Source organism: Cebus imitator, unplaced genomic scaffold, assembly GCF_001604975.1.
Source record: "Cebus imitator isolate Cc_AM_T3 unplaced genomic scaffold, Cebus_imitator-1.0 Scaffold979, whole genome shotgun sequence".
In the NCBI taxonomy this organism is placed as follows: domain Eukaryota; kingdom Metazoa; phylum Chordata; class Mammalia; order Primates; family Cebidae; genus Cebus; species Cebus imitator.
In genome coordinates, this window is record NW_016108294.1 from 37,461 (window position 1) to 51,696 (window position 14,236).

Consider the following 14,236-nt stretch of genomic DNA (forward strand, 5'->3'; position numbering starts at 1 on the left):
CTGAACCTGGGAGGCGGAGGTTGCAGTGAGTTGAGATTGTGCCACTGCACTCCAGCTTGGGTGACACAGTGAGACTCAAAAAGAAGGAGAGAAACAGAGAGAGGGAGAGAGAGAGAAAGAGAGAGGAGAGAGGGAGAGAGAGAGAAAGGAAAGGAGGAAGGAAAGAAGGAAGGAAGAGAGGAAAAAATGAATCAATCCTCTTACTGGCTGCTTTATTATGAAGCCTGTTTTTAAAATCACTTTTATTGAGGTATCATTTATGTACAATAAAAATGCGCCCATCTTAAGTGCACAGTTCAATGAGTTTTGACACATCTGTGTACCCCTGCCGCCACCACCACAGTTGTGATATAGAATATTTCCATCACCTCAGAAAGTTCTCTCATGCCTTTTTGCAGTCAACCCACCTCTCATGGCCCCAGGAAACCTCTGCTGTGTTCTCTGCCACCATTGATTAGTTTTGCCTGTTCTAGAATTTTTATAAAGGAAAGCACACAGTATGTATTCTTTTCCTCTAGTTTCTTTTGATTGTCTGTTTAATGCTTATAGAGCATACTTATGTTTACACATGTCATAGTTTATGCCTCCTGTGGTAGACAACCATGGGAAATAATAAAAGAACAGGTATAATACAGTATGGGTTCATAAATTCCACTTATTATTAGCTATTTCAGATGTCATGGAATGCAGAGTGAACAGAGTCTTTTCCCACTTCTGAAAACTACTTCATGAAGCACTTAGGGACTCTCAGAATAGCATTTTATTATTTATTTATTTATTGAGACTGAATCTCACTCTGTTGTCCAGGCTGGAGTGCAGTGGCATGATCTCTGCTCACTGCAACCTCTGCCTCCCAGGTTCAAGTGATTCTCGTGCCCCAGCCACACAAGTAGCTTGGACTACAGGCGTGCACCACTACCTCTTGCTGATTTTTTATATTTTTAGTAGAGACGGGGTTTTGCCATGTTGGCCAGGTTGGTCTCAAACTCCTGACCCCAGGTGATCTGCCCGCCTCGGCCTCCCAAAGTGCTGGGATTGTAGGAGTAAGCCACCACACCTGGCAGCATTTCATTTTTGAGAAGTCATTTACGATCTGCCCTGTCCTTTTGGAGAAGTTTATTTCCTAAAGCCAACCCCAGGATGCACCTTGTTTCTACTCTGGTACCAGCTGAACCATCTTCTGTCACTCAACCCCCTCCATGTCTTCTCCTGACAAAGCTGAGACCCTTTGGGTTTTATGGAGCTCACCTCACAAGCTCGGCCCAGGCTGCAATAAGAGGGACCAGTGGAGTATAAATTCCTGCAGGTGCGGAACACGGAGGTCGAGAGGCTCTCACACCAGGTGTCCCCTCAGCTCAAAGGGCAGAGAATCGAGTTCCAGAGTGTCCGAGTCTCCTGCCACCTGATCATAGATTCCTCTTGGATCCTGATATGTGTCTTCAGGCCAGAAGAGGTCCCAGGGGCCCTGAGGGGCAAAAAGTGGAGTTAGAACCATGGAGAGATGCCCTGTAGGTCTTCAACGAAGATCTGAGGGATACACACCCCTGCTGAACTTCCCAGGAAAAAATGTTTTAGTCTTTTTTTCTCAGTGAAAATCCCACACAATATTTTAGCTTTTACTAAAACCCCAACATATACAAAAAGGAATGTGATGATAATGAATGCTCATCACGAACCCCATGTGCTTATTACCTAACTTCAACAATATCAGGCTGGGAACCGTGGCTCATGACTTTAATTCCAGCACTTTGAGAGGCTGAAGCAGGAGGATTGCTTGAGGCCAGGAGTTCAAGCCAAGCCTGGACAACATAGTGAGACCCTATATCTACAAAAAATATTTTTTTTTCTTAGACAGGATCTGGCTCTGTCACCCAGGCTGGAGTGCAATGGCACAATCTCGGCTCCCTGCAACTTCCACCTCCTGGGTTTGATCTGTCCTCCTGCTTCAGCCTCCTGAGTAGCTGGGACTACAGGCACGAGCCACCACACCCAGCTAATTTTTTTTTTTTTTAAAGAGATAAGGTTTCCATTGTTGTCCAGGCTGGTCTTGAACTCCTGAGCTCAATTGATCCACCTGTCTCAGCCTCCCAAAATTCTGGGATTACAAGTGTGAACCACTGCACCCAGCATACAAAAATATTTTTAAAAAATAGCTGGGTGGCTGAGCACAGTGGCTCATGCCTGTAATCCCAGCATTTTGAGAGGCCACAGCGGGTGGATCACCTGAGTTCAGAAGTTCGAGACCAGCCTGGCCAACATGGGAAATCCCTGTCTCTACTAAAAAGGCAAAAATTAACCATTGTGGTGACGCACACCTGTAATCCCAGCTACCAAGGAGGCTGAGGCAGGAGAATCACTGGAACCTCACCTGCAGTGAGCCAAGATTGCGCCACTGCACTCCAGCCTGGACGACAGAGCAAGACTCCATCTCAAAAAAAAAAAGAAAAATTAGCTAGGTGTGGTGGTGAGTGCCTGTAGTCCTAGCTACTCAGGAAGTTGAGGTAAGAGGATTACTTGAGCCTAGGCGGTCAAGGCTGCAATAAGCCATGATCATGCCACTGCACTCCAGCCTGGGTAACAGAGTGAGACTCTGTCTCAAAAAGAGAAAAAAAAAAAATCAATATCAACCCTTGGTCAATTGATTATCTATATTTCTATTTTATTCTCCTCCCTCACTAACTGGATTATTTTGAAGCAAGCCCAAGATATCCAATGATTTCATGTTAGAAAAATAATGTAAATATCAGAAACATAAAACCTTTAGGCTGGGCATGGTGACACATGCGTGTAATCCCAGCACTTTGGGAGGCTGAGGCAAGTGGATCACTTAAGGTCAGGAGTTAGAGACCTGCCTGGGCAAAAGGCTAAACCCCATCTCTACTAAAAATACAAAAATTAGCTGGACATGGGGGTACATGCCTGTAATCCCAGCTACTCGGGAGGCTGAGGCAGGAGAATCGCTTGAACCTGGGAGGTGGAAGTTGCAATGAGCTGAGATTGTGCCATTGCACTCCAGCCTGGGTGACAGGTGAGACTCCATCTCAAAAATAAATAAATAAAAATTTAAAAATGAAAACTTTAAAAGTCCATGTTATCAACTATGGCAATTGTGGAATGTAAGTTATGACTCTATTGTCCTATGAATTTCCAAAATAGTTCCCTCATCATAATAGAAGAGAGAGAAGAAAAAAAAGACCACAAAGGGTGGCCCTTACTGGGGATGTGTTTTGTTCTAGAGCTGGGAGAAAATTATTGTTTTAGTTCAGCAAGCTTTAGAGCAGATTGGCCTGTGCTCTAAATATGGCCTGCAGCCTGCATTTTTTTTACTGCCCAAGAGCTAAGAATGGCTTGTCACTTTTTAACTGTTGGGGGTAAAATGAAAAAAGATAACATTTGTGACACGGAAAAATTTTATGAAGTTCGAATTACAGTGTCCAAAAATAAAGCTTTTTGGAACATAGCCACACTCATTCATTTATGCATTGTCGTGGCTGCTTTTACTTTACAGTGGCAGATTTTGCGTAGAGTTTTGAGGAGGCCCGTATGTCCCACACAGCCCAAAGCATTTACTATCTGGCCCTTTTCAGAAAAAGCCTGCAGCCTCCATCTGCGCTTTGGAGGGCTCATATGGTCCAGCACCATGGACAGCGCTTTGCGCCACGCTGATGCGGAGTTAGGATCTGACAACAGTGCCGGGTTTGGGAGGTTGTTCACAGAGATAGAGGGAAATCCTTCGCCCAGAGGCGCCAAGGCCACACAGGAAATGAGGAGCTCTATCCCATCTCCCTGACTGTGCAGCAATGGGTGGGGGTTGGTTGGTGGTCAAAGTGCCCGTCTTGTTTTTGCCTGCACAGCTACCATCTTCACTTCCCTCTGGGTTCTCTGTCCCCCTCCCATTCTCAGCCCAGTGAGCCGAGTGGGGCTGGTCCCTACTCCCTGATTCCATGGTTAACTGACCCAGGCCTCTCCTGTTAGCATAATCTATCCTCTGACTCAGGGATGGGTTCAGCGATGAGAATGTGACACCAGCTAGACCAATAAGTGTCAGCGTTGGGCATTTGGGGCCACTGGAAAAATTACAAATCTTTCTTTGAAGATTTCTAATTTTGTAGGATACAAATCTATATTTTCTAGGGACATTTTTTCCCTTTCTTTTTTGAAACATGGTCTTTCAGGCTGGAGTGCAGTGGCACAATCAGGGATCACGGCACCCTCAACTTCCCTGGCTCAGGAGTTCCTACCTCAGCCTTCTGAGTAGCTGGGACCACAGGCATGTGCCACCACGCCCAGCTAATTTTTTTAACTTTTTTTTTTTTTTTTTTTTTTTAGATACAGTCCCGCTCTGTTGCCTGAGTGCAGTGGCGTGATCTCAGCTCACTGCAACTTCCGCCTCCCAGGTTCAAGTGATTCTCCTGCTTCAGCCTCCCAAGTAGCTAGGATTACAGGTATATGCCACCACACATGGCTAATTTTTGCATTTTTAGTAGAAACGGGGTTTCAGCATGTTGGCCAGACTGGTCTTGAACTCCTGATCTCAGGTGATCCACCCACCTCACCCTCCCAAAGTGCTGGGATTACAGGCATGAGCCACCATGCCCGGCTTAACTTTGGTTTTTGTTTTTTGAGATGGAGTCTCCCTCTGTCACCAGGATGGAGTGTAGTGGCATCATCTTGGCTCACTGCATCCTCCAACTCCCTAGCTCAAGTGATTCTCCTACCTTAGCCTCCCAAGTAGCTGGGATTACAGGCGTGCACCACTGTGCCCAGGCAATTTTTGTGATTTTTAAAGTAGAGACAGGGTTTCACCATGTTGGCCAGGATGGTCCCAAACTCCCAACCTCAGGTGATCTGCCCACCTCAATCTCCCAAAGTGCTGGGATTACAGGTGTGAGCCACCACGCCTGGCCTAACTTTTATTTTTTTAAGAGATGGGGTCTTATTATGTTGCCCAGGCTGGTCTCCAACACCTGGGCTCAAGTAATCCATCTACCTCATTCAGCCTGCTGAGATTGAAGATGTGAGCTGTGACCACACCTAGCCATAGAAACATTTTTTAGGGAGAAAATTCTGGGTCCAGCTCGGCCTAAGGACAATTCTATGCATTGCTTTTTCAGTTGAATGGGCCTCCAAATTCTCTCATTCTCTCGTTTTAACCAGTGGAGTAGATATGGCTAATTATCTTTAAAAATGCATGTCTATTTCCTTCCACAGTAGCAGAATTATAGCAAGGCATATGGCTGCCAAGCAAGACCACATTTCACAGCCTCCTTTGCAGTCAGGTGTGACCATGTGACCCTATTCTTGCCAGGGGAGTGAGGGCAGACTGGTGTGCACCATGTCTGGGCCTGGGCCACAAGGCAGGGTTGTGCCTCCTCCACATTCTTTCACCTTTTCCCATGGGTTGAACCCCCAGTGAACAGGCTCATTTTTGTAGACTCGGATGACTTGAGCAGGGCCACTCACATCTGACTGTGAAAAAGAAATAGACTGCCTTCTTTTTTTTCAGAGACAGGGTCCTGCTCTATTGTCCAGGCTGGAGTGCAGTGGCTCCATCATGGTCTGCTGCAGCCTCCAACTCCTGAGCTCAAGGGATCCTGCTGACTCAGCCTCCTGAGTAACTGGGACTACAGGTCTGCACCTCCATGCCTGGCTTATTTTTGATTTTTTTGTAGAGACAAGTCACTATATTGTTCAGGCTCATCTCAAACTCATGGGCTCAAGCAGTCCTCTTGCCTTGGCCTCCAAAAGTGTTGGGATTACAGATGTGAGCCATCATGCCCAGCCAACTGTCTTCTTTAAGCCACTGGATCACAGTCAGGCCTCTTTGTCACAGCAGCTAGCTGAGCCTAACTAATACAAGCAGTAGGAGGTGGGACCCCAACACTAGCCAGGAAGGATGGCTGCTGATGCAAAGTTCCTCACCATCTGCACTTCATCATAGAGAGGTCTGCAGGCTCCAGATGAGGGGTATGTTCTTTCTACCTCATCATACAAGTGCCCAGGAAAGGCCATATCCTCATCTTCACCTGTGAAACCTGGAGTTGGAGTGGAAGGGAGATGTGAGCAAGGCACCTAGTCCGGGTGTCAGGGGTACCTCCGAGTGGGGGAGTCCTTATGTGATCCTAACTCACCTTGGGAATAAGACACCTCCTCTTGCGTTGGGGGCAGCTGGGGGCTGAAGTCCCTCAGGGAGCGGTAATACGGCTCTGCCTCCATAGTGCTGACCTGTTCCCCACATGCAAAACAGACAAAGCCCTTTCCATCCTCTGGCCCCATGGTCCCGGGAAGGGCCATGATCAACCTGATGCTAACAGCAGGGTTTCAGTCCCTGTTGGTGCCCTGACTGTGGGGTCACCCAGGCCTCCCGCACTCACTGTGGAGCTCTGAGTGTCCCGCTCTCCCGTCCACTGGCTCTCCTCATATTCGTTCTTGACTCGGTCCTCCTCCGACCTTCCAGGATGCAGGTGGTGGGGGGGGGCAGTTGAGTGCTGGCCCTCCCCCACCCATCACCCCCAAACCTCCTCCCTCAGAGCCTTCTTTACAGAAAAATATCCCCACTTACCCTGCCTCTGTCTTCTCTGAGATGCCTGAAGGAAACAGGAATAAGGGGCTCAGGGACCCCCATAAAACCCCCCCAACCCCGGCCCCAGGAAGACCTTCAATATGCAGCAACCCCAGGGTTCCCCATCACCTTCAGGTCTCCACCCTGGCATGGAAGGGTCTCTTCTTACCCTCAGCAAGACGCCTGAGTCTCCGCTGCCAGAGGAGCCCCCCAACACAGGAGGCATTGGAGAGCAGCAGAAGCCCCACAGCAGCCAACAGCACAGGCAGCAGGGGCAGCTCCGAGGGTCCTAGGGATGGAAGACACCCCTCAGTGAGCTCCAGACAACAGGCTCTAGGCCAGGAGTGAGGCTCCTCAAGAAAGCCTGGCTCTGACCAAGTCCCTTCCCCAGGGTTGGAGAAAGAGATGGGCAGGAGTCTCTGTGCCCGCCCCTTCTGCCGCCCAAGTGCAGGTGGCGTCTTTCTCAAGTCAAGCCATTAGTAAAACATCCTCCCTTTACCTGAACGCTGCCCATGGACTCAGGAGGGAGCTTTAGCTCCTTAGCTGGGCACTGAAGACTTTCTGTGATCCGGCCGCTTCCCACGCCTCCAGCCATGACCACCAAACTTTTTTTTTTTTTTGAGACAGAGTCTGGATCTGCCTCCCAGGTTGGAGTGCAGTAGCATGATCTCAGCTCACTGCAACCTCTGCCTCTTGGGTTCAAGTGATTCTCCCGCCTCAGCCTCCCTAGTAGCTGGGATTAGAGGCACCTGCTACCACGCCCAGATAATTTTTGTATTTTTAGTAGAGACAGGGTTTCGCCATGTTGGCCAGGCTGGTTTCAAACTCTTGACCTCAGGTGATCTGCCCACCTCAGCCTCCGAAAGTGCCGGGATTACAGGTGTGAGCCACTGCACCTGGCCCCTCTTTTTTTTTCTTTAATTAAGATGGAGTCTCACTCTGTGTCCCAGGCTGGAGTGCAGTGGCACAATCTCGGCTCACTGCAACCTCCACCTCCCGGGTTCTAGTGATTCTTCCTCAGCCTCCAAGTAGCTGGGACTACAGGCACATGCCACTGTGTCCAAATATATATATATATATATAGTATTTTTAGTAGATACAGGGTTTCGCCATTTGGCCAGGCAGGTCTCAATCTCCTAGCCTCAAGTGATCCACCCACCTCAGCCTCCCAAAGTGCTGGGACTACAGGCAGGAACCAGGGTGCCCGGCCTCAAGTGACTTCTTTTCACCAACTTCCATTCCAGCCAATATCAGGCTAACCTGGCTGCTATGTCCCTGAGGACAAGGCTGAAACCCTCTGTGCAGGCATCTGCTGGGTGGCCATTTCCCCGGTCTTCTACTATCAACACTTTATTTTCCCAGGGAAACAGCTACTCCCCACTCTCAGTCTTGGGCTCAGGCAGGACTCCATGGTGGGCACATGACCCAGCCTGGCCAATAAGAGTCTCCATTTTCCTCTCCGCAGTGATTATTTAAACACAGCATTTGACCAAACGTGTCTTTTAAACAAAACATTTGGCCGGGCGCGGTGGCTCACGCCTGTAATCCCAGCACTTTGGGAGGCCGAGGCGGGTGGATCACGAGGTCAAGAGATCGAGACCATCCTGGTCAACATGGTGAAACCCCGTCTCTACTAAAAATACAAAAAATTAGCTGGGCATGGTGGTGCGTGCCTGTAATCCCAGCTACTCAGGAGGCTGAGGCAGGAGAATTGCCTGAACCCAGGAGGCGGAGGTTGCGGTGAGCCGAGATCGTGCCATTGTACTCCAGCCTGGGTAACATGAGTGAAACTCCGTCTCAAAAAAAATAATAAAATAAATAAACAAAACATTTAGGACAATTGTACTAGCTGTGAAGAAGATGGAGGTGGGGGAGGGCTTCTCTGCCCCCTGATTGAAGAAACTCAGAAAGAAGCCACCGCAGATGAAGGAAGGTAAAGTTGAGAGAGGGTGAGAAACAGATCGCTGGTGAGATTTTTGAGCACCTGAAACCGGTCACACTTGGAGTTTTTGATTTCATGTACCAAGCTATTTTTTCTGAGACAGGGTCTCACTCTGTTGCCCAGGCTGGAGTGCAGTGGCACAAGCTCAGCTCATTGAAGTCTCAACCTCCTGCTCTCAAGTAATCCTCCCACATCAGCCTCCTGAGTAGCTGGGACTACAGGCATGCACCACAATGCCTGGCTAATTTTTTGTTGTTTTTATAGAAATGGGGTTTCACCATGTTGTTCAGGCTGGTCTCCAACTCCTGGGCTCAAGTGATCTACCTGCCTCAGCCTCCCAAAGTGCCGGGATTATAGGCATGAGCCACCGTGCCCAGCCACGCTATTCTTTTCAGTGTTGACAAAACAGCTGCATTTCTGTCACTTGCAACCTTTTTCTCAGGCTCTGGAGGGGACTGTTTGCCAAACGGTTGTAATCCTCTCCTGGTATTCACATCCTTGAGTGCAGGGCCTTTCCACACTGACGCTGAGTTGAGCCATGTGACTTGCTTTGGCCAATGAAACAATAGCAACTGTGACAAAATCAGCTAGTAAATGAGCATGTACTTCCTCTTGCTGCTTTTGACCCCTGTGACCACCTCCATGGAAGAAGCCAAGGAGGGACATGTGCCCAGTCATCCCCATTGTTCTAACCAAGAGCAGGACAACTGTCAAGACGTGTGGGAAGGGGGCCATCCTAGACCACCCAGTCGGGCAGAGCTGCCAGCTGACTGCAGAGATGATTCAAGCCAGCCCAGACCAGCACTGTTCCGCCAGTCTCTTAGTATCAGGAGAAAGAATGTTGTTATAAGCACCCATGTTTGGGGTGGTTCATTATACAGTAAAAGCTAACTGATGCAGGTTTCTGACAGGACAAGGAGTCAGTTAGGTCTTTTGGAATTCAACTAAATTTGGAAGACAGGAAGATTTATCACTCCAGGCAAAAGGAAGATCTAAGAAAAAAAAATTACTGGACACAGTGGCTGTTTGGGAATCCCAGCACTTTGTGAAGCTGAGGTGGGTGGATCGCTTGAGGTCAGGAGCTCGAGACCAACCTGGGCAACATGGTGAAACCCTGTCTCTACTAAAAAAAGTATAAAAATTAGCCAGGTGTGGTGGTGGGTGGCTGTAATTCCAGCAACTCAGGAGGCTGAGGCAAAAGAATCACTTGAACTCAGGAGGTGGAGGTTTCAGTGAGCCAAGATTTCGCCACTGCACCCCAGCCTGGGCAACAGAGCGAGACTCCACCTCAATTAAAAAAAAAAAAAAGTAAGAAAAAAAAAGAAAGGAAGGAAGATCTAAGGAGTCTGCAAGTCTGCAGGGACAAAACTAAGTCTTTTTTTTATTTGTTTGTTTTTTGAGATAGGGTCTCTCTCTGTTGCCCAGGCTGGAGGGCAGTGGCTCAATCACAGCTCACTGCAACCTCCAGCTCCTGCGCTTAACGAAATCTTCCCACCTCAGCCTTCTGAGTAGTTGGGACTACTGGCACATGCCACCACACCCAGCTATTTTTTATTTTTAATTTTGTAAAGATGGAGGCTTGCTAGGTTTCCCAGGCTGGTCTCAAACTCCTGGGCTCAGATGATCACATGCCTTGGCCTCCCAAAGTGTTGGGATTACAGGCGTGAGCCACTGAACTCGACTGGAACTAAGCCATGAAGGGGCAGAGGAGGTAGGGTCAGAGACCGGGAGGTTCCATTCTCAGGGGAAATAGGAGGGATCAGGGGACAGAGGACTTGCCTGCAGTCGGCTCTGTGGGTAGCTGGTCTTCAGGTTCTCCAGAAGGCTGGTCCAGGCCTGGTGGGTAGATATAGAGACTGTGACTTAACATTAAGAATCTGAGATAAACTTCACATGTTTCTCAGCCTCTTCTTAAGCTTATTAGACTCATGGGAACTGGTATGTGGCTGCTTATGAATACTTCAAAGAGAGCCAGAAATTACGGATAATGACAAAATATTAATAGCAATTCTAACAGTGGTGCTAATGCTAATAATGATTTTTTTCTTTTTTTCTTTTTTTAGACTGAGTCTCACTCTATTGCCCAGGCTGGAGTGCAGTGGTGCAATGTCAGCTCACAGCAAACTTTGCCTGGCTTCAAGCATTTCTCGGGCTTCAGCCTCCCCAGTAGCTGAGATTACAAGCACACACCACCACACCCAGCTAATTTTTGTATTTTCAGTAGAGACAGGGTTTCACCATGTTGGCCAGGCTGGTTTCAAACTCCTGACCTCAAGTGGTCTGCCTACCTCAGCCTCCCAAAGTGCTGGGATTATAGGTGTGAACCACTGTACCTGGACAATTTTTCTTTTTAAGAGACAGGGTCTCACTCTGTCACCCAAGCTGGAGTACAGTAGCATGATCACAGCTCACTGCAGACTCGAACTCCTGGGTTCAAGCTATCCTCCTGCCTCAGACTCCTGAGTAGCTGGGACTACAGGTATGCACCACAATACCTGGCCAAAAAATTAATTGTTGATGAGCACCTTAGCTGTGCAAGGTCCTTTTCACCTGAATGATTAATTTGTTGAGTTAACTAAAAAAGACTCTGGGCTCTCAATCCCTTAATAGAGGTATAAGTTCTAGAGCAAAAGAGGTAAGTATCATACTTCACGTTTTAGTGTTCAAAGGGAAGACTGGAATGGGGTGGGGGGAAGAGCAGAGAAGATTGTAGGAATGAGAAAGCGTCCTTACTTCCACAGAGAAAAAACTGCTCTGTCAGGAAGAGGAAAACAGAAAGAAGAAGCTTGCATGGGGTAAAATAAACAGAAGGTAGGGAGTATTTCTTTAAACTAGCATTTAGATAGCTCTTACTTTGCACTGGGCCCTATTTAAGCACTTTAGATATATTAAGTCATTTAATCCTCACAGCTCCCTAAGATAGACCTTATTTTCAGAAACTGAGCTAGCCAGGCATAATGGCTCACGCTTGTAATTCCAGCACCACTTTGCAAGACTGAGGCAGGTGGATCACTTGAGGTCAGAGTTCGAGACTAGCCTGGCTAACATGGTGAAACCCCATCTCTACTAAAAATACAAAAATTAGCCAGGCATGGTGGCATGCACCTGTAATCCAAGCTACTTGGAAGACTAAGGCAGGAGAATTGCCTGAACCAAGGAGGCAGAGGTTGCAGTGAGCTGAAAGCGTGCCACTATACTCCAGCCTGGGTGACAGAGCAAGACTTCATCACAAAAAAAAAATAAGAAGAAGAAGAAGAAGGAAGAAAGGAAAAGAAAAAAGAAACAGAGCCACAAAGACCTGTGCTATACCTTATTTTTTATTTATTTTATTTTATCTTATTTTGAGATGGAGTCTACTCTGTTGCCCAGGCTGGAGTGCAGTGGCACAATCTCGGCTCACTTCAACCTCTGCCTCCCAGTTCAAGCAATTCTCCTTCCTCAGCCTCCCGAGTAGCTTGGACTCCACGTGTGTGCCACTACACCCAGCTAATTTTTGTATTTTTTAGTAGAAACAGAGTTTCACCATATTCAACAGGCTGGTCTCGAACTCCTGACCTGTGATCGGCCTGCCCTGGCTTCCCAAAGTGCTGGGATTACAAGTGTGAACCGCCGCACCTGGCCAAACCTTATTTTTAGAAACTAAGACACTTGCCTAAGGTCACACATCTCAGAGACAGCAAAGAGGGGATTTGAACCCAGACTTCTCTGAACCAGGCTCCGTGGGATTAACCACTACAATACTGTGCCTATCAGAATCGTAACATATTCATCATATTGAAAGAATCTGTTCTCCTCATCCAAGTTGCTGAATTTATTGGAATAAAGTTATTTATAATATTCTCTAATTATCCTCTTAATGTCTGTGGGATCTGTGGTAACATCCCTTCTTTCATTCCTGTCATTGGTAACTTGTGTCTTCTCTCTTTTTTTTTTTTTTTTTTGTCGTAATCAGCTGTATAAATGTTACTGATTTTTTTCAAAGCACCAGTTTCAGGTTTCATTGACTTTTCTCGATTGCTTTTCTGTTTTCTAATTCATTTACTTATGTTCTTACCTTTATTATTTTCTTCGTTCTGTTTTCTTTGGAAACTTAGCATATGCCTTTGAGGTCATTCTCTCTCTCTTTTTTTTTTTTGAGATGGAGTCTCGCTCTGTTGCCCAGGCTGGAGTGCAGTAACATAATCTCGACCCACTGCAACCTCCGCCTCCCAGGTTCAAGCAATCCTCCTGCCTCAGCCCCCTAGTAGCTGGGATTACAGGCAAGTGCCACGACGCCCAGCTAATTTTTGTATTTTTAGTAGAGACAGGGTTTCGCCATATTGGCCAGGCTGGTCTCAAACTCCGACCTCAGGGGATCCACCCACCTTGGCCTCCCAAAGTGCTGGGATTATAGGCATGAGCCACCACGCTTGGCCGGTCATTCTCTCTTTTAAAAAAAATCTAGGCCAGGCACAGATTTTTGTAATCTGTGCTCACACCTGTAATCCCAGCACTTTAGGAGGATGAGGCCAGTGGATCACCTGAGGTTAGGAGTTTGAGACCAGCCTGGCCAACATGGTGAAACTCCATCTCTATTAAAAATACAAAAAAATTAGCCAGGTGTGGTGGCACACAAGAACAAAACTCCATCTCAAAAAAAAAAAAAAATCGAATATAAGCACTTAATGCTATAAATTTTCCTCTAAGTACTACTTTAACTGCAGCCTGAAATTGTTATATGTTTTCATTTTCATTTAATTCAAACTATTTTCTAATTTCCCTTGGTCATTAAACATAGTCAGACAGTATGGGTTGTGATTAACACTAGTCTCAAGTTCATCTGCCTGAGTTTCAATTTCATCTCTATCTGTTACTAGCTGTGTGACCTTGGACAATTTGCTTAACAGCTCTGGGCCTCTGTATCTCATCATAAAAGGGGAATAGTATCGACTTCACTACACTACACTACGCATCCTCTGAGGAACACTCCAACCTGCCCAAGGCTCCCTTCCCACCTGGGGTAGTAATGGGAAGCTGGGTCCCCTTGTCAGCCAGTCCACTGTCCCCCAGGGCATTGCTGGCCAGCAGCCAGACCCTGTATCGTGTAGAAGGCTGCAGACCAGTCAGTGTGAAGGTGGTGGCCTGGGGTGGTAGGACATCCACATAGTGGAACCCTGGAGTTTCCAGGGCCTCATACCTGCAGGACAGGGAGGACAGTAAGTTTAGGGAAGTGCCCCAGCCCATATTGGCTGCCACCCCTTCCTTCCTGCCTCGACAAAGACTCACCTGATGCGGAACCTCTGTGGCAGGCCCCCATCAAAACCAGGCTTCCACTCCAGCCCCACGGAGTGCGGTGTCAGACTCACAACCTTTAATCCTGATGGAGGGTCAGGGCGGCCTATGAAGGGAAAGATGGGGAAGTAGTGAGAGGACACAAAAGAATTCCAGAAGATTCCATCCAGGTTTTCCCGAGGAATGATTTTAAATATAGAATCACTTCTGATTCTTCACAGTGTTGTCATGTTCTATAAGGTCACTGTGGACACTGCTCTGACAAACACCAAACTGTTCCTGTGATCCCAGCACTTTGTGAGACCAAGGTTGGAGGATCACTTGAGCCCAGGAGTTCGAGACCAGCCTGGACAACACAGCGAGATCCTGTCTCAAATTAAACATTAAAAATTAAAACTAGCCAGGCGCGGTGGCTCACGCCTGTAATCCCAGCACTTTGGGAGGCCGAGGCGGGTGATCAC

At 47.5% G+C, this 14,236-nt stretch overlaps 1 protein-coding gene across 2 annotated transcripts in view; it reads right to left on the reverse strand.

Annotated features, from left to right (window-relative positions):
• Positions 1–225: 225 nt before the first annotated feature.
• The window catches only part of NPHS1 (NPHS1 adhesion molecule, nephrin), a 27,057-nt gene continuing 13,046 nt past the window's right edge, over positions 226–14,236 (reverse strand). The window contains exons 21-29 of one of the 2 annotated variants that reach the window (XM_017521206.2): positions 13,770–13,881; positions 13,499–13,680; positions 10,284–10,340; positions 6,732–6,851; positions 6,563–6,587; positions 6,375–6,450; positions 6,132–6,225; positions 5,923–6,035; positions 226–1,465 (exon numbers count right to left, since the gene is read on the reverse strand). In XM_017521206.2, the coding sequence (XP_017376695.1) occupies positions 1,334–1,465; positions 5,923–6,035; positions 6,132–6,225; positions 6,375–6,450; positions 6,563–6,587; positions 6,732–6,851; positions 10,284–10,340; positions 13,499–13,680; positions 13,770–13,881 (911 nt within the window). In that variant the 3' untranslated portion in view covers positions 226–1,333. Of the gene's footprint in view, positions 1,466–5,922; positions 6,036–6,131; positions 6,226–6,374; positions 6,451–6,562; positions 6,588–6,731; positions 6,852–10,283; positions 10,341–13,498; positions 13,681–13,769; positions 13,882–14,236 lie in introns of those variants that run through there. The other variant, XR_005198760.1, reaches the window with a different exon arrangement.